The sequence below is a fragment of the Sinocyclocheilus rhinocerous genome, unplaced genomic scaffold (assembly GCF_001515625.1).
Source record: "Sinocyclocheilus rhinocerous isolate Xijiao unplaced genomic scaffold, SAMN03320098_v1.1 scaffold539, whole genome shotgun sequence".
Taxonomy (NCBI): domain Eukaryota; kingdom Metazoa; phylum Chordata; class Actinopteri; order Cypriniformes; family Cyprinidae; genus Sinocyclocheilus; species Sinocyclocheilus rhinocerous.
The window spans coordinates 1,565,739-1,589,116 of record NW_015653003.1 but is presented as its reverse complement, the minus strand read 5'-3'; the positions used below and the strand labels follow the sequence as shown (position 1 = coordinate 1,589,116).

The window sequence follows — 23,378 nt, the reverse complement described above, 5'->3', positions numbered from 1 at the left end:
AAATTACACCCCTGTATATATATATATATATATATATATATATATATATATATATTTCCTCAGATCTAAGTTATTTATTCTACCCCTAGTCCGCAGTGAACAAACATACATATAAACTTTTCATATTCAATGTAATATAAACACATTTCATCTTTTTCAAATATCAGAAAATTAGATCAATTTACCTCAAAACTGTTCTAATGGCATTACTCTCACAAATTAGTGCACACACAATTTAAAAATATGCTTAAGTGAGTCCTATAACTATCAGTTGTCAAGAGGAAAATTAAAGGTGGGGGAGTCATCTTACACCTGGGGGCTTCTTCCCCAATCTTACCCTAGGTCATCTAAGTAGACAAGTGGTCAAGTGCAAAGGTTGCATCGGGGTGTACTTTCACCCATGTTGTATACAGTAGTTAAGATGTCAGTGAGAGAATAATTGCGTTGTAACAGCAGAACTTTCTGGAATATTTGATCCATGAACAATGTGGTTTTTACACCCATTTGAACACTTGGGCCACATACTGGAAATATATCATGTATTGTAAGTAGACAAGTGGTCAAGTGACAAGACCACAAGTGTGAGTATTGGCACACAGGCCCTTTACTTCATTTTCTATGCATACGCTATAGGTACATGTGCAGTGTGTGTGACATAAATTTCATTGTCAGTATTTTTTGTGTGTACTGTACGTGTGCAGCCAGAGTTGTCTAAAGCCCAAAGTATACTTCAGTTTTTATATGGGTTCACAAAAGTGCACATCAAGGGTGCATAAGCACCTTTCTGAAACCTAAAATGACTACAGTCTTGTGGATTTCATGGACATATGCATGTGGAGGCCATTGTAAGTGCGCAAGTCTGCCAGACAAGTGATGAGCATTTTTTCATTTCATGAAGTTTTGAAGCATTTACTAATCTAATTTCAACTGAGGGGGACCAGCAATAATTCATTTAATTGGATTCATCATGGGTTATGAGTGGTTATGAACGAATGAATGAAACGCATTTGTCCGTGTTTCACTCCGTCTCGAATCGTGCTCACGGAAAGCGTTTGAGAAACAGTGTCTCTTCTGCGGCTCGGTTCGCTTTCAACTCGTTTTTTTAGTCTCGAGCAAGACTGTACGACATTCACATTACATGATTTGACTGATTTTTTACGTAGAAAAGGCGATAGCGCACCGCATTAAAAGAAATGATCATTCATGTTTCCATAACCGCTGACCAAATTCAAAAACGAAACTAAAATTAAATCATATTTGAGAGCAAGGGGGCCCCCTGGTGTTTCGGAAATTGCACCAGGGCCCCCAAACCCTAGCTGTACGGTAAATTCGTTCCGGCAATTTACCGGTATGAGAAGTTGTAACATTACCAGTAAACTACCGGTAATGTGCTCTGTGTGAATGCAGAACGAGATTACCTGTATGAGCACGTACAAGTTCAGAACACGCTCACGTAAGACGTCTACTCTGGGCAAATCATAACATTCTGACGCAGATGACGCATTTACGGTTTACGGAAATGTATTATCTAAAGTTCATTATCTGTTTACGGAAGTCAAAGAAATGTCTAAAGTTGTCTAATACAATGTCTCTGGGCAAAAACAGGTGCATGAATGTGAACGTTTGACACAAAAGTGAAAACATCAACAAAAACACTGGCCGTGTATATCCCTTCATGTTTACAAACACAACACCTGGAGGCGCAGCTGTTTAGAGGTCATTTCCGGTTAATGATGTCACAGAATTTACCGGTATTTTGAAACTGATGTGAATGGTCCTTTACCGGTAAAAAGACAGAACGTCTTTGCCTGTGTGAATAGCGCATTTTTGTATTTACTGGTAAAGTCATTCAGGTGATTTTACGGCAATTTACTGGTGTGAAAATGGCTAGTGACTCACTCAAAAAGACTAGGCCACCTAGAGAGAAGTCTGTCGTTGCGACGTTTTGATTTAAAATTAGGAAATAAATAAACAAACAAACAATGGTGATCTAGGCCTATAACCAGGGGTGCACATAAGTGGTCCGCAGGTCCGCATACGCGACCAAAACAAAAATGCTCTGTGTAAATAAGTTCTGACAGCGCATTTGCGTACCGACATGATTGACAGCTGTTAATGCACAATCAACATTTTAGATCGACAAACTGTACTGTATAAGAGTTCTATTCAAACTGAAAGCATAAATCTAGGCCGTTTTTTCAAAGCACAATGCAAAACTGTGACATTTCATTCACTGACGTTCTTCGATCGGCAGCTCCAAACCCGGAAGCGCATATACTTACTTTGCCGGCAACCCGCCAAAATAAAAGCGTGCTGATTTTAAGGTCGAAAATGAGGAAAATTTAAAAAAGTAGTAGTAAATATTAACAATTTATTTTTGTTTACTATAAAGTAATTGTATTTGTATTTAATACTTCCCTTTAATTTTTAAATATAACAGTATTATCACACTTTATTATTTAGTTTATTACATTTATTTAAAAAAAATAAAATAAATAAAATGCAATATTATTATCAGTCTTATTAATTTTTTTATATATATATAAACTAAAAGTTTGTTGATTTTAAGTTTGAAAATTAAAAATTAAAATAATTAAAATTAAAAATAATAATTAAGGTTCAAATTAAAATAATAAAAATAATAAAAATATTAGCATTTTATTTTTAAGTTTACTATACAATAATTATGTTTGTATATAATACTCAGTATTATCACACTTTATTATTTAGTTTATTACATTTATTTAAAAAAAATAAAATAAATAAAATGCAATTTTATTATCAGTCTTATTAATTTTTTTTTTTATATATATATTTAATGGGTAACAGTATATGCAGTGTGAGGACCAAACCAAATCTCCAGGTTCTCATATGAGAACCAGGCTGAAAAACTTATGTGCACCCATGCCTATAACATACATTTAAGAAAACAGATAGAGCTATTGTATTTCATGCCGACTTTAACGAAGTAAATGATTCAATGACTCGCTCAAAAGATTCGTCGCCACCTACTGGCGAAACGATAAACTGCGGTGCAAGGGCCACGAATGTCAGTCAGTGAATCTTTTTGATGAACTGGCTCGAAAGACTCGAGTCACTGAGTTGAATGGAAATCCCCACCACTATTCGGCATCCTAATGTTATTAAAATTTTTGTTAAAGATTTAGTAATTTAGTAAATAATTAGTAAAGTTGCAATGTTACAATGGCAACTAGCTAAAATAATAATAAAAAAAACTGTTTAAGCTTATCTGTTATTTCAATTGTTTATTTTCTAATGTTTGGTCCATTTTTTTTTTTTTTTTTTTTTGGTCCATTGTAGGTGCAGCGAAACTTGATGATGACGTACCATCCAGCAAGTTTGACGCGTCCGGTGAATAAAGTTGCGGTTGTTCGTGACGTCAGCTCACAGTTCTCCTCCTCATACCGGTGTGGCCAGTTACCTCAAGGCGCACTGCTCTTTAACCATATTATTATTAACGTGTACATAAAACTCGTTTCCTTTTCTCATCTATTTTCTTTTCTGGTAATCCCACCACCATCAAAGCTGAAGTTCTTTTAGAAAAGGTAAGGTTATTCGAGATACTGGGCTGCTGCTGTAAAATGGCTCCGACTGCTCGCATGTTCTCGCTTTCTACCTTTGCTAGACCTGTAACAGCTACCTTCCGTTATCCCGGTGAACCGACCGCCGTTACAGCGTTAACCCCAGAGGTTTAGCGCAGTATGTGAGCTGCTGAGTGTTTATATGTTGATGGTGCGGCTCTGCTGACTCGCTTTATGCTCATTTATGAGAAAATGGCGTCCGGTTATTAGATCAGCTGTTATCTCGCACCACCCTGCCGGTAAACCGCACGTTTGACCATAAAACGGCGAATATTGTACAGCCAAGTGAGCCGCTATTAAACCTGAGGCCCGGTTTTAGTTTCCACTTGTTTGTTGAGTTGATTCTAAACGCTGAATGTCCCGATCGGGGCTGTTTTCTTGTGAGTGATAATTAGCCTCAATGCTAATGCACGAGAATGACAACAACTGAGTCTGTGATTTAATTACTGTCCATCATAAAATGTACATTATTTTAAACCGTCCGTATGTAGTCTTATATGAGCCTTTTAATAAACACAATTATAATGCCGCTCGAATGTGTTGTTTAATAAATCAAGGCTCTTTTGTGAAATCTGAGCTCATGGCAGAGGCCTTGTGCTTTGTTCAGATTTGATAATTACATTTATCCGTATTGTCATTTTTCACAGGGACTGAAGAACCATTTAATCTCTCCTGTACATTTAGGTTAAAGTTCAGTGCTTGTCATTTCCATTTATTTTGAAAACGTAAATGAATAAAGTGCTTTTCTCCTCTTTTAGGCCGTGTTTCTACACCCCCACCCTTTCACTCTCATTCTTTTTGAGGATCTTTCATTGTCAAGCCGCCAAAGTGGAGAGTGTGATTGCAGAGGGGGGTGCTTCTCGTTTCAGGTAAACATTTGAGGACTTATACACAGTTTTTAATAGACCTTATGCCACTTCAGAAGACCGTTAATTTAACTAAGGATTAATTAGTAAGAAGGGACATATTAGTAGGTTTTTAATTGAGCTGATGGTTAGAAAGAACTTGTATTTCATACACATCTTCCTGGGATGTGGGGTATATGGATTGGAAAAGGAGTTGCGTTCATTTAAATAAAACTCAGAATACTAATTTTCACTTTTATAGTGCTTCTTCAGGCGGAGGAGGAGGTAGGGGTGCACCTCAGCACTATCCCAAGTCTGTCGGCAACAGGTACATTTGGAGAATTCAATAGACCATTTAATAATTTAAAAATGCTGTTTTAGTTATTTGTGTATTACGGGGTACACAACAGTACATAAAGAAAACAAGATTGTTTTAAGATTGATTAAATAAAAATAAATGTAACATTTTCTAAATGTGAAGCCTGGAGCTGCATTTTCAGAGAGAGACAGAATCAATTTTTTTATTATTATTATTCATGTCCCCTCATAATCCTTAATCGAAATAACATCTGTTCTCTGAAGTGTGCACCGTTGCGCAACCTGTCACTCAAGAGATTGCAGCAATAGCAAACAACAACGAGCCAGTTTCCCGGTGGACAAAATCAAGTCCAGCCCACCTTTTTTCCATTCAAGCCTTTACACTTTGATATAGCTTGATTTCAGCTTCCGTTTCATGCCGACTTTAATGTCTAAACTTGGTTAGATACTACTTATTACAGTTGTCACATTAGTTTTAAATGTAGACATTATTAGTAGCTTGTTCTGAATCTGAGGCGTTGTCCTGTAAGGAAATACTAGTGAAGTTATTCAAGTGTCTTTTAGTCATCTAAGGGTGGTGACAGACTCCTTTCTGAATGGCACACAAAGATATTTCAATACTGATGTTTTCTGACTGACATTAGTAAGTCACTAAAGGCTTGACCAAACAAATGACTGTGCACTATTGTTTTCTAGCGAGTTCCTGGGGAAAACCCCAGGGCCTGGCGTTCAGAGATGGGTTCCTTCACGAAGCACTAGACGAGATGTCAACTCCTCAAACGAAAAAGAACGACACGATGCAATCTTTAGGAAAGTGAGAGGGTAAGAGCCTGAAATGAATCTCCTCGTTCAGTTTGTGCGGATTTACCTTTCGAGAATGATATCAAAGACTATGTTCTTGAATTGGTTTGTTTGTTTCAATGGATTTTACTGAAAAACGGACCATTTTGCTTCTGTTTTTTTTTTAGCATACTTAATAAACTGACCCCTGAAAAGTTTGACAAGCTATGCCTTGAGCTCCTGAATGTGGGCGTAGATTCAAAGCTCGTCCTCAAAGGGATCATCTTGCTGGTGAGGATTTTGTTTGTTATATATGTAGGCTAGAGTTGTCACACAATACCAGTACTGGTGAAACTTGGCAATGCCAACTTTTCTTGTGCAAGATCATCACGCGAGAACAAACCGATGAGAACATGCAATAATGAGTCATGAAAAAATAAAGCGTAGGCGCCGAACACTTGAATACCGCGCCGTTTCGTCCCACATTTGAGTTGTTTGGCTTCCCATACTCATCCGCGATTGAGTATACTTTGAAAGCTGTGCGGACACGGCTGAGCGCGAGACGGAACGGAACGCGGAAAGTGAAGTATACCCGGGCCTTTATTGGCTCACTGACGCTGATGAGATTAACCCCTTAGGTATCGAAATTTGGTACCGAACGACGAGACGTTTTTCGATACTCGATGGTATCGAGGCAATTCGGTTGGTGCCTAAAAAGTATCGAACTCGATACCCAGCCCTAGTAGGCGCCAAAGCTTTTGTGGATTCGCTCACCTGAAAACCATTGTTTGGCACATTTTTGGACAGTTGCATGCGTATACCTGACATTTTATGTAAGCTTCATACCTCAAATAAAAGGGAATATTTAAATTAACATTAACACTCAAGGACAGTGGCAGGTCTTCTCTGCATTTGCTTGCCAAGGCTTTCATTTTAATGTTGAATCATCTACTTGTTCACTTCAACTAGATTGTAGACAAAGCCCTTGAAGAGCCGAAGTATAGCTCGCTATATGCTCAGCTATGTCTGCGTTTGGCAGAGGATGCTCCAAACTTTGACGGCCCATCAACAGAGATCCAGTCATCACAAAAGCAGAGCACTGTAAGAATGTCCTCTTTATTCATTTGCAAGAAGCTTAACAGCACAGTGTACTGTACTGGTGTGTTGGTGTATTTATTCCACTATTTCTCCTATAGACATTCAGGAGACTTCTGATATCCAAACTGCAGGATGAATTTGAAAACCGCACCAGAAATGTTGACCGTAAGTAGACCTTGGACGTGCTAACATTATTACAGAAACTATACTGAATTGCCTGATATTTTACTTATGTGTTTTTTTTCTAACAGTCTATGATAAAAATGACAGCCCTCTCACCTCTGAGGAGGAGGAGCAGCGTGCCATTGCCAAGATCAAAATGCTGGGCAACATCAAATTCATTGGAGAACTTGGCAAACTCGATCTCATTCATGAGTCTATCCTTCATAAATGCATCAAAACAGTGAGTTATTCATAAATCCTCCATTGAAATATTCATGTCGGCTACTTGATTTCCAACCTAATGTTGTTGCATTTGAACTCTCCTAATTGTAGCTTCTGGAAAAGAAGAAAAGAGTCCAACTTAAGGATATGGGGGAGGATTTGGAGTGCCTCTGTCAGATAATGAGAACTGTGGGGCCAAGACTAGATCATGAGAAAGCCAAGGTAAGCTGCTTTAAGACTAGCAGGACTTTGGGTGCATTAAGACAGTGGTATTTCCTAACACCCCTTTGTCTCGCAGTCTTTAATGGATCAGTACTTCGGCCGTATGCGATCCTTAATGAACAACAAGGACTTGCCTGCTAGGATTCGTTTCCTGCTTCAGGATACCGTGGAGTTGCGAGATAACAACTGGGTGCCTCGGAAAGCTTTTATTGATAATGGACCGAAGACTATCAACCAGATCCGCCAGGATGCAGTGAAGGTGAGACCCCGCCAGTTAATGATTATGGATTTTGCAGCATAAACATTGTGTTTGAATGCATTAATATTGTACCTGCAAACTCATTGCCTTTCTGAGAAATATGCCGTTTTGACATTTGAAATGGGCCATTCACATGATTTTTACAAATCCGGGGACTTTTTATTTGGGATGGGGCGAGTTATGTGATTGTACTTCTGAAGGGAACTGTTTTCTGAGAAACTGATTTTGTTTTCCTCTGACGTATATATTGAAATATGGAACCAAAATTAAGGAATTTTCACCAGATGACTTTGAATAGCTATGTATGGAAAGAATGAATCATTTTAAAGTTAGTGGGGTGATTTTATTGGGGAGTGCATCTGCATAAAAAAATATTTTTAAAAAAGCTTAAAGTCGCTCTCGCTCTCGCTCTCTCTCTCTCTCTCTCTGAAGATTTAAATATTAATCTAAAATTAATTTTAATAAATTTAAATGTGATAAATTATTAGTTTAAAATTTAGTGCTAAATGATTTGGGAGAAACTTAAATTGGGGTGTTCATACTTGGATTTAAATTTTTATTAAGAACTGACCTTTTCAGAAGTCTCTTTCCACTTGAGTTTTCATAGGCAATATTTCCCACTGTTGTTGGCCAATTCAGTATTACCATAATTTGTGATTTATGAAATAAAAAATATTAAAATAAATGTATAAAAAAAAATCATGTTTTTTACAGTAAATTACAATAGTAATATGTCTTAATTTCATTTTCGACTGGTAAACCAGGCTTTAATTTTGGGCTGCTGACAAATAATGTTCTGTTGCACTCAGCCTAAAGCAGTGTGTTTGTTTACACGTATACAGCCCATAACACCATAATTTAATTACATGTTGCATAAGCCCTTTTGTGATTTCAATACATTGTGGAGACCTGTGAGTTTGAGGTTTTTTTCCCCTCCAATACTGAACCGTTATTTGAACTGTGAGGTTGTTTAAATCAGTTTTTACAGTCATTTTGCATTTCAGAATATTACCATAGACATTGCTGTTTCAAGTCAACATTGCTTCCTAAATATTAACTATTCTTTCTTTGTTCCTCACAGGATTTGGGTGTTTTTATTCCACCAATGACTCAAGGAATCAGGACGGACTTCTTTCAAGAAAGTCCTTTCTTGCCGGCGAGAATTAAACCTGATCGAGAAACTCTCGGGGGATTAGCGGATATGTTTGGGCAGATGCCAGGTATGTCCTGAAGTGCGTTGGCATTTCTGGGACAGGTGGTGCATGACTGGATTTGCTCTATGGTTCACTGCCAGCTTAATAACTCTGTTGTCTGGTTGTAGGCAGTGGGATTGGTACTGGCCCTGGGGTCATTCAGGACAGGTATTCCCCCACCTTGGGCCGTCGCACAAACCCTCTTTTCAACGGGCACAGTGCCAACATGGCCCCTGCACCTCAGCCTTTCATGAAATCCAACCAGGTAAATGCCCAACTACCAAATAACTAATGCTTCAAGACATCAATATATTAGTCCAATTTACAAGTGTATTGTTGTGGGGGGTTTTTTCTTCTTGTTTTATCAAAGGGCCAGAATCCGCTTTTCCAGAACCAGACTCATTCATCTCAACAGCAAGCTCAGTCCAAGGATATGCCGCCACGTTTTATAAAGAAAGGACAGCTGAATGCTGATGAGGTATTTTAATTATTTTTTTTTAATTATTTTTTTTCAAATGTTAAACGTGTATCATTGTCATACACCAATATCAGTACAAGTCTGTACTGAAAAAAATGCTATTGAACACCTCACACAGTTTGTATTCTGTGTAGTCTGGGCTTAATTTGCAGGAAAATGTTTTTGATTTGGTAGGATTGACTAAAAGGATTTTTCTCGTCATATTTCAGATTAGCTTGAGACCTGCTCAGTCATTCATTTTGAACAAAAACCAAATGCCAAAGTTGCAGCCGCAGATACCTACCATGATTCCGCCAAGTGCTCAACCTCCACGCACGTCCACACCTCCGCTGGGACAGGTAATGAGTACTGTAGTTCATGCATAGGAACAAAATGCCATATTTTTTTATTTTTAAGGTGCATTTAATGCTTTCTGTTGTTTATAGCCACCGCAGCTTGGCCTGAAAACCAACCCACCTCCAATTCAGGAGAAGCCACAGAAGACAACTAAGAAGCCACCTCCTGCTAAGGAGGAACTGCTTAAGATGACTGTACGTACCACTCAATGTCTTATTGCTGAAAATGGTTCACAGAAACTTTTGAGTGAGCGGTTTCTTGAATTTGCTTGCAGGAGAATGTTGTGACCGCTTACTTGAGCAGCAAAAACATGAACGATGCAGTGAATGGGGTGCGAGAGATGAAAGCTCCCAAACACTTCCTGCCTGAGATGTTGAGTAAGATGATCATGTGCTCACTGGAGAGCCCAGATGAGGACCGAGAGCATGTCAGCACTCTGATCAACACGCTCCGCATGGAGGGGCTGGTCTCAGGGGAGAACTTTATGCAGGTTTGTATACACCAGTGAAATTCACCCTCACATCATCTTGACTGAAACTGGAACTCAACGTTTCCTCAAATGACATGTTTTTTTTACAGGCTTTCCTCAATGTTCTGGACCAGTGTCCCAAGATCGAGTTAGATGTTCCCTTGGTGAAGTCTTACCTGGCTCAGTTTGCTGCCCGGGCGATCATTGCTGAGCTTGTGAGCATGGCAGAGTTGGCCCACCCTCTGGAGAACGGCACCCACTTTCCTCTTTTCCTCCTCTGCTTGCAGCAAATGACCAAAATGAAAGATCGGGAGTGGTTGACCGACCTGTTCCAGCAGAGCAAGGTCAACATGCAGAAGATGCTGCCAGGTATGTGCGACCGTTTCCTCCCTGTATGGTCATACTTGTGTGCCTCTTCAATTTGAGAAGTTTTAAGTAAATCAACTTGAATGGGACATCAGATGAAGGTTTCACTTTTTTTGGCGTGTCTGCCAGCTCAGAAAAGCTGAAAAAACATGAAGCCGATTTGTTTTGTACTGTCTGAGTCTGAACCCGTGTCATCCCATGAGTGGGACTAATTTGCAGCCGGTTTCTACATAGAGAGCTAGCTATTTGAAAAATACCACCTCCGAGCAGCATGTAGAATCCAAGGCAGCAATTCATGTCTTGTTTCGACACGCCCCACGGAAGAGAGGGGTGGGGTGAACAGTAGCTCATTATCATTTAAAGAGACCTGCATGAAACAGGTCGCTGTGAACAGAGCTGTTTTTGACAAGGTAAAAAGGCTGTTGTTTTACACAACCATTGAGGAATTTTAACCAAAGTATGTTACAGACATTTCATGAAGATCTTAAAGAATCATACCAGCTTGTGGAAAATGGGCATCTGATGTCCCCTTTAACATTAGTATGTAATTATGCCTTTAGAATGGTAACAGGGTTGATGCTTCTACAGTTTACTTTGACTTGTAGGAGTTATAAAACAACTTTTTAGAGCATCTAATGCTGACGTTTTCAGTTTTATCCACTTCATTTCAGTTGTTTACTATCCAAAATCATGGTAACAGGGTTGACATTTTCAGTTGGCAAAATTTAGAAGTTCAAAATTCAGTTGGCTGCTCTGTTAAATAACTTTAACAAATCCAGTCACTTTATAAAGAAAAATGTATATGAATTGTGTTGTGTATTGACTGGTGTTCATTTCCAATATTCTTGTCTCTACCCACAGAAATAGATCAAAACAAAGATCGTATGTTGGAGATTCTGGAGGGGAAGGGCCTGAGCTTCTTATTCCCTCTGATGAAGCTGGAGAAGGAGCTGCTGAAACAAATTAAAGCAGATCCTGCCCCGCAGACCATCTACAAGTGGATCAAGGACAACATTTCTCCAAAACTGCACACTGATAAGGGTTTCGTTAACATTCTTATGACCAGGTATGAAGATGGACATGCTGACCTGAATGTATCTTGTTAATTGGTTTGAAGGTTTACTCTATGGACACTTGGTTAACCCTCCCAAAATTCTTCTAGCTTTTTGCAGTACATTATCCATGAGATCTATACCACTGAAGATGATGACCAATTATCTGCACCTACGAAAGAGCAGCTTGACCAGGAAAAACAGTTGCTATTTGCCTTCAAACCGGTGATGCAAAAATTCCTGCATGATCACGTGGACCTGCAAGTCGGTGCACTCTACGCACTGCAAGTCCACTGCAACGCCCATGCTTTTCCCAAAGGTACGGCTAAAAATGTTCTGACTGAATACTATGATAACTACCCCAGACTTGAAGGAATGCATGTTTTTGTATCTTTTTAATACTTTATTTTTAATTAAAATAATAGTACTAATCATCCCCCCCCAGACCTTGATGATTTTACAATAATAATAATATTTTAATAATGCGGAAAGTCATGGAAATTCATTGGTCTAAAGGTGTGGAAGCCTTGAAGTGTGTTTACTGAGACATGAGTGTTTTTCTGTCTTTAACGGTCTCTTATCTCTTTAGGAATGTTACTGCGCTACTTTGTCAACTTCTATGATATGGAGATAATTGAAGAAGAGGCCTTCCTAGCATGGAAAGAAGATATTACCCAGGAGTTTCCAGGGAAGGGAAATGCATTGTTCCAGGTAATTATCCTACTGCAGTAAACAGTGACACACCATTTCTTTGGAAAACACAAATTTACATATTGTTTTTCTTTTTCTTGTTCAGGTGAACCAGTGGCTCACCTGGCTGGAGACAGCGGAAGAGGAAGAGTCTGAGGAGGAAGCTGACTAAAGAACCAGCCAAAGCCTTGATGTACTCTCCTCTGTCATCACTCCCATTTCGTTTCACCATCTCTCCTTTCACCTGAATCAACCACCGCAGTTCATTCCATGCTGCTTTCTGCAGTGTCGAGCTAACTTATTATTCACGCTCTTTGGCCTCATTGTTTATTAACGCATGTAATGACTAGCATCTGTTCAGAACCACCACAGATAAATGGTATTAGCAGCTTGAAACTGCATCTTTTTTTTATATATATATTTTTTTGCTTTTAAAAACGTGTATTTGCAAGAGCCTTTTCTGTTGCGGTTCATTTCGGCGCACAACTATAGAAATGCACTTTTGCTCAGTGTCATATTTTGAGTTGCTGCAATATTCCGTTTTGTTTGTTTGTTACAAAGAATCCTCAGTAGTCATTGGTTACCATAACGTTTAGTCGATGCTATGTTCATACCTCACAGTAGTGTGCTGTGTGTGTGTGATGGAGTCTAATGAAAAGCTCTCCAGATCTGCAAGGTGCTTGAGTCTGTGAAACAGGAAAAATGGTTTACTTTCCAGTTATGATTGTAAAATAACATGGTTTTTTTTTTTTTTCTTCCCCTCCTATTTCTTATAATAATGAACAAAGCCATGTGGGAGAGATGAAATTATGCAGCCTTTTTCCCAACCCATAAGCGCCCCCCACCCCCCACTACTTGTCAAGCTGATACTTGAATTTTTTTTCTTTACAGCATGTTCAGGGATTACCAAACGCAGCCTGTTTAGATGCAACAATTTGATCCAAACAGAAATGTGTAATTTTTTTTTAATGAATTTTAATTGGTAAAATAAAGATGAAACGAGATGAGAAATTTGGTATGGATGTTCAATATACAAATCACTGTTTTACAACCTAAAAATGTTTTCCCATGATGGATATTATACATATTTATTTAATCATGAGGGGGAAATCAAAGCTTTATCATTAGGTAGGACAACAAATAATGACCTGCTCGTGTGGTTTTGCTATTTAAAGTGTTACTGTACGGTGTAAGAGCTCCGAATGTTCAGTGTGCCACTGTTGCTTTCAATAAAGTTACACACCAGCATTTATTTGGCCTTATTTCATGTGTGCTTTGGCATAAATATGTGATACAAAGAATATGTCATCAGACTTGTATTTACTGAAGGTCATCCGCCAGTACGAATGAACAATGCTGGATATTATTTTATTTTTTAATATTTAACCTGAATCACATTTATGACTGATAACACTACTGCTTACACTTGCAGGCCTCATTGTTCAGTTCCTTTTTTTTTGTTTTTTGTTTTTGCTCAAGTTGTGTTTTGGAACCCATTCCTGAGCTCTTTTTTTTCTGAATATCAGTTGAATTCACTCTGTCACTACTTGTGTACTTTTTGAGTTGTGGTTGGCACTGAACGATGACATCGGAAATGTAAAATTATGCAGTGATTTGTAAATGTTTCTTACTATTCAGGAATGAACAAAAACTGCTTAAAATCCTTGCTCAGAAATGAAATCTAAGAAAATGCTTTGGTTTTAAGTCCGAATATACTGTAATGGTATATGAGATGCCCCATAAATGATGCTTCGTAATGTAATTTTTTAAAATGTTCATTTTTATCTTGTTTTTAAGTAGTTCCTATATATCTCATTCATATTGTGCAATGCTTTCCTTAGGTAGGCTGTTATTGTATTATTGATACCATGTTGGAAACATTTTCTAATAAAGTATGAAAAAAAAGTCACATTTGCAGATTAAGTAATTGCATCTACACTACTGTTCAAAAAAACGATTTTTTTCAGAAATTAATGATTTTATTTATTAGGTACACCTAATAAATGTATATGCACACTCGCCGGCCACTTTAGTAGGTGCACCTGTTCAACTGCTCGTTAACAAATATCTTGCAGCATGCATTTGGGCTTGTAGAGGTGGTCAATACTATCTGCTGAAGTTCAAACCGAGCATCAGAATGGAAGGTAATTTAAGACTCTGAATGTAACATGGTTGTTGGTGCCAGACGGGCTGGTCTGAGTATTCCAGAAACTGCTGATCTAAGGTACTGGGATTTTCACGCACAGCTGTCTCTTCGTTTTCAGTTGCGTAAATGCAATATAGCGTCTGTCTTGACCTAAAGTCTATAGGACTGTGGGACGCAGAGTGTGGTCTTCAAAAGTGACATTGTTCTCGTAGGTAACTTACATGTATGGAAGAAAAATAATGCCATATGTCTTTGAAACAAAAAAGCACGTTGAATAGCACTAACTGAAAAAATAATTAATGAGAGACTTTGCGCATTGCATTCATATTCTGCTGTTCTGTGGCCACGGGTTTGCGGGTCTTGTCTTTTTCTCCTACAGTTGACTTGCAGGACCCTGTATGTTATAGTACTAAATTAGTTTTAATCATTTAACCACCACAGCGTCTTGTCTCCATTGGCAACACGCACGATTCGTGTGGATTGCAAGTAGCTGAGAGTGCAAGCGGCGATTGCAAGTGACTTCGTGATTTAGTTTTTTTTTTTTTCTTGTCTTCACCACCTGGCTACTTGTGTAAAATGTTGAGAGATTCAATAAAACAAATAATTAATCAATTAAATAAAATAAAATAAAAAAAGACTGCAAGTGACGTCACTCGCGGAAGTGCAGGTGTCTGAGAGTGCAAGTCTGAAAATGCAAGTGCATGTCTGCAGCCAGACCCTATCAGTCCTGCTGCTGTGTTATTGTCCAGCTCTCCTCATAACGGCCCGTCTCCTGGTATCTCCTCCATGCTCTTGAAACTGTCCTGGGAGGCACAACACGTATGGATATGCCATCCTGAAGAAGCTGGACTAACTGCAACCTGATTGGTTTGTAGATACTACCTCATGGAACAAGTAGTGAGAAGGACATGAACAAAACAAGAGACAAATCCGTCAGGAGGGATAAGGAGAGAGCAATTGTCTGTGGCCACCACTTGTAAAATCATTCACTTTTTGGGGGTTGTCTTGCTTTTGCCTCTCCAGTGCACCTGTTGTAACTTTTGTTTGCACCAAAGCAGGTAAAACTGATTCACAATCACTTATGCTTCCTATCTGGACAGATGGATATCCCTGAAGTTTAATTGACTTGGTGTTATACTGTAATGATTTAAGTGTTCCCTTAATTCTTTTGAGTGAGAAGTGTATGTTTAATGGAAAGGAGGGTCTTGCAAAATATACATAGATTTGGGTTTTCACCTTTAAGCAGAAATGCATGACATTGAACCTTGAAGCAGATGGGCTACAGCAACAGTAGACCACACCTGGTGCCATTGCTGTCAGCTAGGAATGGGAAACTGAGGCTACAATTCACACAGGCTTACCAAAATTGGACAACAGAAGATTGGAAAAAGGTTGCCTGGTCTGAAGAGTATGCTGATTTCTGCAGCGACATTCAGATGGCAGGGTCAGAATTTGGTACAAACAACATGAAAGCATGGATCCATCCTGCCGTGCATCAACGGTTCAGGCTGCTGGTGCTGTAATGGTGTGTGGGGGACGTTTTCTTGGTGCACTTTGGGACCCTTAGAACCAGTTGAGCATTGTTTAAACACCACAACCCACCTGAGTGTTGTTGGTGACCATGTTCAGCCTCAGTGTATCAATCTGGTGATAGCTACTTCAAGCAGGATAGCGCGTCAGGTCACAAAGCTCAAATCAACTCGGCTTCTTGAACATGACAATGAGTTCATACTCAAATGGCCTCCACAGTCACCAGATCTCCATCCAGTTGTGCACCTTTGGGATGTGGTGGAACGGGAGATTCATATAATGGATGTGCAGCCGACAAATCTGCAGCAACTGCGTGATGTTCTTGGTGCACTTTGGGACCCTTAGAACCAGTTGAGCATTGTTTAAACACCACAACCCACCTGAGTGTTGTTGGTGACCATGTTCACCCTCAGTGTATCGATCTGGTGATAGCTACTTCAAGCAGGATAGCGCGTCAGGTCACAAAGCTCAAATCAACTCGGCTTCTTGAACATGACAATGAGTTCATACTCAAATGGCCTCCACAGTCACCAGATCTCCATCCAGTTGAGCACCTTTGGGATGTGGTGGAACGGGAGATTCATATAATGGATGTGCAGGCGACAAATCTGCAGCAACTGCGTGATGCTCTCATGTCAATATGGACCAAAATCTCTGAGGAATGTTTCCAGCACCTTGAATCTATGCCACAAAGAGTTGAACGCAAAAGGAGGTCCAACTTGGTACTAACAAGGTGTAAATAATAAACTGGCCAGTGGGTGAGTGTATATATTCGAAACACATCACTAACCAGGATACAATACAAATTAGAAAAATGTTTCAAAATATTTTTTACTCAAAAGGTATTTCATATTGTACACCAACTCTGAATCACAGCGTGTGATTGTCCCTTTAGACTACGGAGCTCATTATATGCTGTAATGCCTGCTAAAGAGGTTTCGAACGTTTCTTACTCAAAAGACTGAACAGAAAACACCATTCTCATTTTTGAAAAATAAAAGCAAAAACATTGTGTAAAATCCGAGAAACATTATCCAGGAAGACACTTAACTACGTACTATGATCTGAACATTACATTACAACAACAAAGGCTTTTTTTCCCCTGAACCGACCGAACGGTCAGCAACTCAGTCACTGTCATCATCAGATCCTCTGTTGGAGGCTTCATTGTTGGACCCCTCCGGCTCAGAGTCGTTATCGGACCTCTGTGGAGAGCCTTGGTTCTCTGAGCCTCGATCTGAAGCGGCGGCTGGAGATCTGGCCTGAGACTCATCGTCAGACCCTTCAGAGCGGCTCTTCTTGCTCTCGTTGTCTGACTGCTCCGAGTCGGACTGCTGTTGTGGTCTCCTCCTCTTCACCGGGCGTTCGCTGCCAGACTCATCCTCGTCTGAGTTTCCAGAGCGTTGGGGGCTGCCGGCCTCACTGCCTGATTGGTTACGCTCCTCATTGGAATCACTGTCAGAAGCAATGCGTTTCCTGTGGCCTTCGTCGTTGTCTGAACCAGAGCCGCTGTCCCTGGGGTTTCTGGACATAAAACAGACAATTTAAGGAATAAATAAATTCTTAATGAAACAGAAATTGCAGCATATGTTGTTTTCCGTATTGTGACGTACATCCTAGAGTAACAGGTTATGGTAAAAGAAAACAACGTAGGGTGGGGACTTGGTTCTATGCATCGGCTGTTGATTAGATTTTGAGATGTGGGTGTTTCACTCAAAAATAGAGGCTGATGAACATGAGCTTTTAAGACTTAATAAGGGTATTTCAAACTAGATGACCACAAGGGAAAAAGTGCAAGTGCAGAAAAAATGTAAGAAAAAACAATAAATAAATGTAATAAAAAATGTATATAAATAAATAAATAAAAATTAAAATAGAGTACATAAGTGACTGAATGAATGCTATACTATGATACGAAGGGGGAAAAAAAGTAATACAATCAGAGGAGCAATAATATACAAGTGCTATATTAGTATATTATTATAGTGTTATATTTCAGTTTCACAAAGAAACGTGCAGCATTTTGTCCAAGCAATAATAAAAGGACAATTTAATTTAATTTATAATTTGTCTTAAATCTCATTTTGTTAAAAAAAAAATCTGTGAATCAAATCGAATCTTGAGTTGAGTGAATCGTTACATCCCTAAATGTAACAAAACTAATTATTTTCCAAATAATATTTTAGTTATTTTTTACAACATAAATAGATCAGGGTTTTTCTAACTGGGGTCCAGGAAATGCTAGGGAGTCCATGTAAATGTTTACAGAAAAAGTGTCAAATAAAATAAAATATAATATAATAAAAAAAAAATAATAATAAATTAAATTAAAAATCACCAAAGAGAAGTCTGTCGTTTTACTGGAAGATCCAGAAATGAATGGATGAATTGTTCACAATAAGTTCTATAACATGCATTTACAAAATAGATAGGGTGAAATTCCAGCTCATGCCAACTTTAAGCGAACTCAAGTGACGTCTCTCACCTGTCTTCTGCTATTTTCAGGCCATCCTCATCGGAGGAGGAATCAGAGGATGAAATGATTGCCTTGGACTTGATCTTCCCTTTAAGAGAAGGCGGCATGCGCTCCGGCTTGTACTTAAAAAAAAGAAGAGAAATGCAATTAGAACTAAATCTCACCATACAGGTAAAACTTTCATGTTAAGTGCTCAGAGCACTGGTACCTTCTCGTTCCTCTTGCGCTCTCTGGGCTTACGCTGCTTTTTAGGCCTTGAACCTCCTTCCTCATCATCAGAACCTTCATCTTCTCGTTTAGCCGGTCTGAGGAAACAACAAGAGAAACACACTGAAACTCAACCTGACCCAGAATAAACCAGTTTTTAACTACAATCAGATGCTCAGAAAAATTATATGATATAATTTTAATAAATAATAATTTACATATATTTTATTGATAACTTAATTTATATAATTCATAATTTAAATTGATGCAAAAAAAAAAAAAAAAGTACACTAGCTCACAATTTGGCACCTATAACAAAACTGATATTTATTATATATATAATATAATTACTACATATTATATAATCTCATTACATAATTATATAATAAATTATATATAAAAATTATAAATTAAGATATGTAAATGCATCATAATCCTCTGAACTGAAGACTATTGGAGACATTAACTAAAACTATTAAAAATTGTTAATTGAAAGCTGAAATAAAATTAAAAAAAAAAAAATTTCAGTTAGTTGTCAAGGCAACATTTCTATTTGTTTATATGAAGAGATTTATTTTATTTGTGTTATTTATTTGATTTGGGGCTTGTTTTAAAATTTCAATTTAGTTTTGTTATTTACATTTACATTATATTTAAATTTTGTTATTTAGCAGATGCTTTTGTCCAAAGCGACTTACAAATGAGGACAATAGAAGCAATCAAAACCAACAGAGGAGCAATAATATACAAGTGCTATATTAGTATATTATTATAGTGTTATATTTCAGTTTCACAAAGAAACGTGCAGCATTTTGTCCAAGCAATAATAAAAGGACAATTTAATTTAATTTATAATTTGTCTTAAATCTCATTTTGTTAAAAAAAAAATCTGTGAATCAAATCGAATCTTGAGTTGAGTGAATCGTTACATCCCTAAATGTAACAAAACTAATTATTTTCCAAATAATATTTTAGTTATTTTTTACAACATAAATAGATCAGGGTTTTTCTAACTGGGGTCCAGGAAATGCTAGGGAGTCCATGTAAATGTTTACAGAAAAAGTGTCAAATAAAATAAAATATAATATAATAAAAAAAAAATAATAATAAATTAAATTAAAAATCACCAAAGAGAAGTCTGTCGTTTTACTGGAAGATCCAGAAATGAATGGATGAATTGTTCACAATAAGTTCTATAACATGCATTTACAAAATAGATAGGGTGAAATTCCAGCTCATGCCAACTTTAAGCGAACTCAAGTGACGTCTCTCACCTGTCTTCTGCTATTTTCAGGCCATCCTCATCGGAGGAGGAATCAGAGGATGAAATGATTGCCTTGGACTTGATCTTCCCTTTAAGAGAAGGCGGCATGCGCTCCGGCTTGTACTTAAAAAAAAGAAGAGAAATGCAATTAGAACTAAATCTCACCATACAGGTAAAACTTTCATGTTAAGTGCTCAGAGCACTGGTACCTTCTCGTTCCTCTTGCGCTCTCTGGGCTTACGCTGCTTTTTAGGCCTTGAACCTCCTTCCTCATCATCAGAACCTTCATCTTCTCGTTTAGCCGGTCTGAGGAAACAACAAGAGAAACACACTGAAACTCAACCTGACCCAGAATAAACCAGTTTTTAACTACAATCAGATGCTCAGAAAAATTATATGATATAATTTTAATAAATAATAATTTACATATATTTTATTGATAACTTAATTTATATAATTCATAATTTAAATTGATGCAAAAAAAAAAAAAAAAGTACACTAGCTCACAATTTGGCACCTATAACAAAACTGCCCATATTTCATTATAAAATTTTATTATATATATAATATAATTACTACATATTATATAATCTCATTACATAATTATATAATAAATTATATATAAAAATTATAAATTAAGATATGTAAATGCATCATAATCCTCTGAACTGAAGACTATTGGAGACATTAACTAAAACTATTAAAAATTGTTAATTGAAAGCTGAAATAAAATAAAAATTTCAGTTAGTTGTCAAGGCAACATTTCTAATTTTCATTTAGTTTATGCTGAACCAAAAAAAAACTAAAACTGAAATGATTATTAATTAATATTAATAATTATTAAAATGACAAAAGCACAATATAAAATTACTAAAATGAAAACTGAATAATGGTAAAAAAGAAAGCTATTCCAAAATATTACTAAAAACTATAATTATACTAAAATAACGGAGTTCCTGAATTCCTCATGAATTCAGTGGATATGTTTTCACTAATGTTTACCTCCTCCTCTTTTTACGGGCTTTCTTCTCTCCATCCTCCTCGGCATCCTCAACTTCACTGCCACTCCCAGCTTTCTTCTTCTTTTTCTTGACTGGCAGGTCCTCATCAGAGTCATCATTGACAAAGTCATCAAAGTCGCCTCCTTTCTTGCGCTAAATAAAAAAGTACATGAACATTTTATTACATTTTAAAAAGACGGGGTGTGAAAAAGAGTGTTGAAGTGCTTAAACTCACCCGTCCACTGCCTCCTTTCTTCTTCTCCTTCGCTGCTTTCATGGCCTCTGAGAAGTTGAGCAGGCTCTTGGTCTTCTCCACATACTGGGCTCTCTGCTCGAGCAGTTTCTTCTGCTCCTCGGCCTCTTTGCTCTTCCTCTCCTCCTGTTTTTTCAGCATCTGCTGCCGCAGCAGGTCTCTCTCCTGCTCCTGTTTGGCGCGGTGCTCCTTCTCCTCCTCATCTTGTTTCCGAGCTCGGGCCACATGGTATTGAGCCTGGCTTAGCAAATCAGAGCACTGCCTGAAAGAGAAAACATATTTAAAATGAGTCAATTCTGTCATCATTTATTCCCTCTTATGTCATTCAATAGCCTCCCCCAAAAAAAGAAGAAAATTGTATGTATATATACAGTGTAGGAATATACTAAAAATGTGTAATTTATACAAATATATATAAAATATATCAAAAATATTTAAAAAAGAAAATAAATATATATTTTGTAAAATAAAATGAAAAAAGATAAAATTATAAAACATTAATTTGTATATATAACTAAACTAAAAATCTGTGTAATTTATAACATTTATAAAATGTCAAAAATATTTCAAAAATAAAAATATATTTTGTATTTTATTGAATAAATTAAATTATTAGATAATTAAAAAAATAAAACTGTACATAACTGTATATTAAGCATCAAATATTTTTAGATTGGCTGTGGATTTTTTCATGACACCCTACATTTTCATTGGAGGTGTCAGATTAGGGCTGCACGATTATGACAAAAATCATAATTGTCGATTATTCCCTTGAAATTGTAATTGCGATTATTAATTACGATTATCACAATTTACATTGAATGATGTTTATACCATTGTTTGATGCAACTGCATGCCGTATTTTTATATGAAAATAAACAAGCTGAAAACAGTCTAAAGTGCTTTTCTATAGTATTAAGCCTCAAATGTCAACTATACATCGGATTGGTTTCTTCTTTAAATTATAAAAAAAATAAAAATATGAATGGTATTATAATGTTATACTAAAACTAAAATTTAAATAATGGGAAAAACCCGTAAGATAACATGTAGAAAGGAAAAAAAACACATCTTAAGCACGCAGAATAACATAAGTGGACTTTGAACGATTACGTAATTGTGGCATCCATAATTGTAATCGCGATTAATTGTGCAGCCCTATGTCAGATCACATCAGACTGGGACATTTGTGGAAACTTTAATTTCAGAACAAATATCCCATATCTGGAAGAACAAACCTACCTGGCTTCGCTTGCAGCCAGCGCAAGGTCGAATCTCATTTTGTCCCCAGCCTTACTGAGGTAGCTGAAGTACCTGTGAGAACAATAACAGAAAGTTATGAAAGCCATGAGAGCTTCAAGCTGTAGTGCGTCATAGGCTGGAGGTCCTGGATTTCACGTACCTGTGAGCCAACTCCAGCTCTTTCACCGCACTCAATACAGCCTTCAGATTACTCTTCTCGTCCTTCAGCACCAGAGTGGCCAACCTCTGCAGCACCAGCGCCACATTAAACATCAGCACTGTGTCACTGGGAGCCACATGCCGGGCCTGAGAATCAAAGAAGCAGAAAAACAGCAGGAAGTCAGAAACGTTTATAACTAGGACTGCCAATAGGTTAAAATAATGCTAATTTTTTAATATTTACTAATACATTATTAAAATCAAGAGTTGTACTTTATCTGTTAATATTATTTAAAGGGGTCATCGGATGCCCATTTTCCACAAGTTGATATGATTCTTTAGGGTCTTAATGAAAAGTCTGTAACATAGTTTGGTAAAAATTTCTCAATGGTAGTGTAAAAAACACCTTTTTTACCCTGTCAAAAACTGTTCTTTTCAGAGCAAGTCGTTTTGTAGCATTTTCCTTTAAATGTTAATGGCGTTTGAGAGAGGCGGGGCATATAGGACCTACAATAATGTACAGTATTTGAAGAATAATGTGTTTTTTGAACATTAAAGCATGTCAACATATTCTGTTACACCAAATACACCAAATAATGATCTTTAAAAAAGCATCATATGACCCCTTTAACTAACATTAACAAAGATTAATAATACTAGCCTATAATAAACGTATTGCTCATTGTTAGGTAATGCATTAACTAGCATTAACTAATGGAACTTTATTGTAAAGTGTTATCAATATTTTTTAAATAATGAATCATAATTAATACAATAATAAAAACATAAGAATAAAATAATACATTGGGTTCCACTTTAAAAGATAACTAAATAATATGTTCAATTAAATAAATTGTTTAATATTATTTAAAAAAATATGCAACATATAAATAAATATGAGCATAAATAACAATTTGACTTACATATAATAATATCCAGCAGCCTGATTTATTACAGAAGAAAAAAAAAAGAATACTAATATAAAATATTACTAATATAATTCTATAA

General features: G+C 37.1%; 2 protein-coding genes across 2 annotated transcripts in view; one reads left to right on the top strand and one right to left on the bottom strand.

Moving 5' to 3' along the window:
• The first annotated feature begins 3,339 nt into the window (after nucleotides 1-3,339).
• Nucleotides 3,340-12,789, top strand: LOC107715453 (eukaryotic translation initiation factor 4 gamma 2-like). Its single transcript, XM_016521597.1, has 21 exons — nucleotides 3,340-3,428; nucleotides 4,361-4,471; nucleotides 4,710-4,775; nucleotides 5,462-5,587; nucleotides 5,734-5,836; nucleotides 6,515-6,646; nucleotides 6,742-6,808; nucleotides 6,895-7,046; nucleotides 7,139-7,249; nucleotides 7,326-7,508; nucleotides 8,590-8,728; nucleotides 8,830-8,966; nucleotides 9,072-9,179; nucleotides 9,389-9,517; nucleotides 9,605-9,709; nucleotides 9,790-10,005; nucleotides 10,095-10,353; nucleotides 11,212-11,416; nucleotides 11,513-11,721; nucleotides 11,992-12,113; nucleotides 12,199-12,789. Exons 1-21 carry the CDS (start codon nucleotides 3,340-3,342, stop codon nucleotides 12,262-12,264), a joined length of 2,835 nt encoding a protein of 944 aa, XP_016377083.1. The 3' UTR covers nucleotides 12,265-12,789.
• A 3,793-nt stretch (nucleotides 12,790-16,582) lies between these two features.
• Nucleotides 16,583-23,378, bottom strand: part of LOC107715452 (RNA polymerase-associated protein CTR9 homolog) — a 14,629-nt gene continuing 7,833 nt past the window's right edge. The window contains exons 13-19 of the mRNA XM_016521596.1: nucleotides 22,372-22,517; nucleotides 22,212-22,283; nucleotides 20,952-21,231; nucleotides 20,718-20,869; nucleotides 19,925-20,021; nucleotides 19,726-19,838; nucleotides 16,583-17,292 (exon numbers count right to left, since the gene is read on the bottom strand). Coding sequence (XP_016377082.1) covers nucleotides 16,896-17,292; nucleotides 19,726-19,838; nucleotides 19,925-20,021; nucleotides 20,718-20,869; nucleotides 20,952-21,231; nucleotides 22,212-22,283; nucleotides 22,372-22,517 — 1,257 coding nt within the window. The 3' untranslated portion in view covers nucleotides 16,583-16,895. The remainder of the gene's footprint in view (nucleotides 17,293-19,725; nucleotides 19,839-19,924; nucleotides 20,022-20,717; nucleotides 20,870-20,951; nucleotides 21,232-22,211; nucleotides 22,284-22,371; nucleotides 22,518-23,378) is intronic.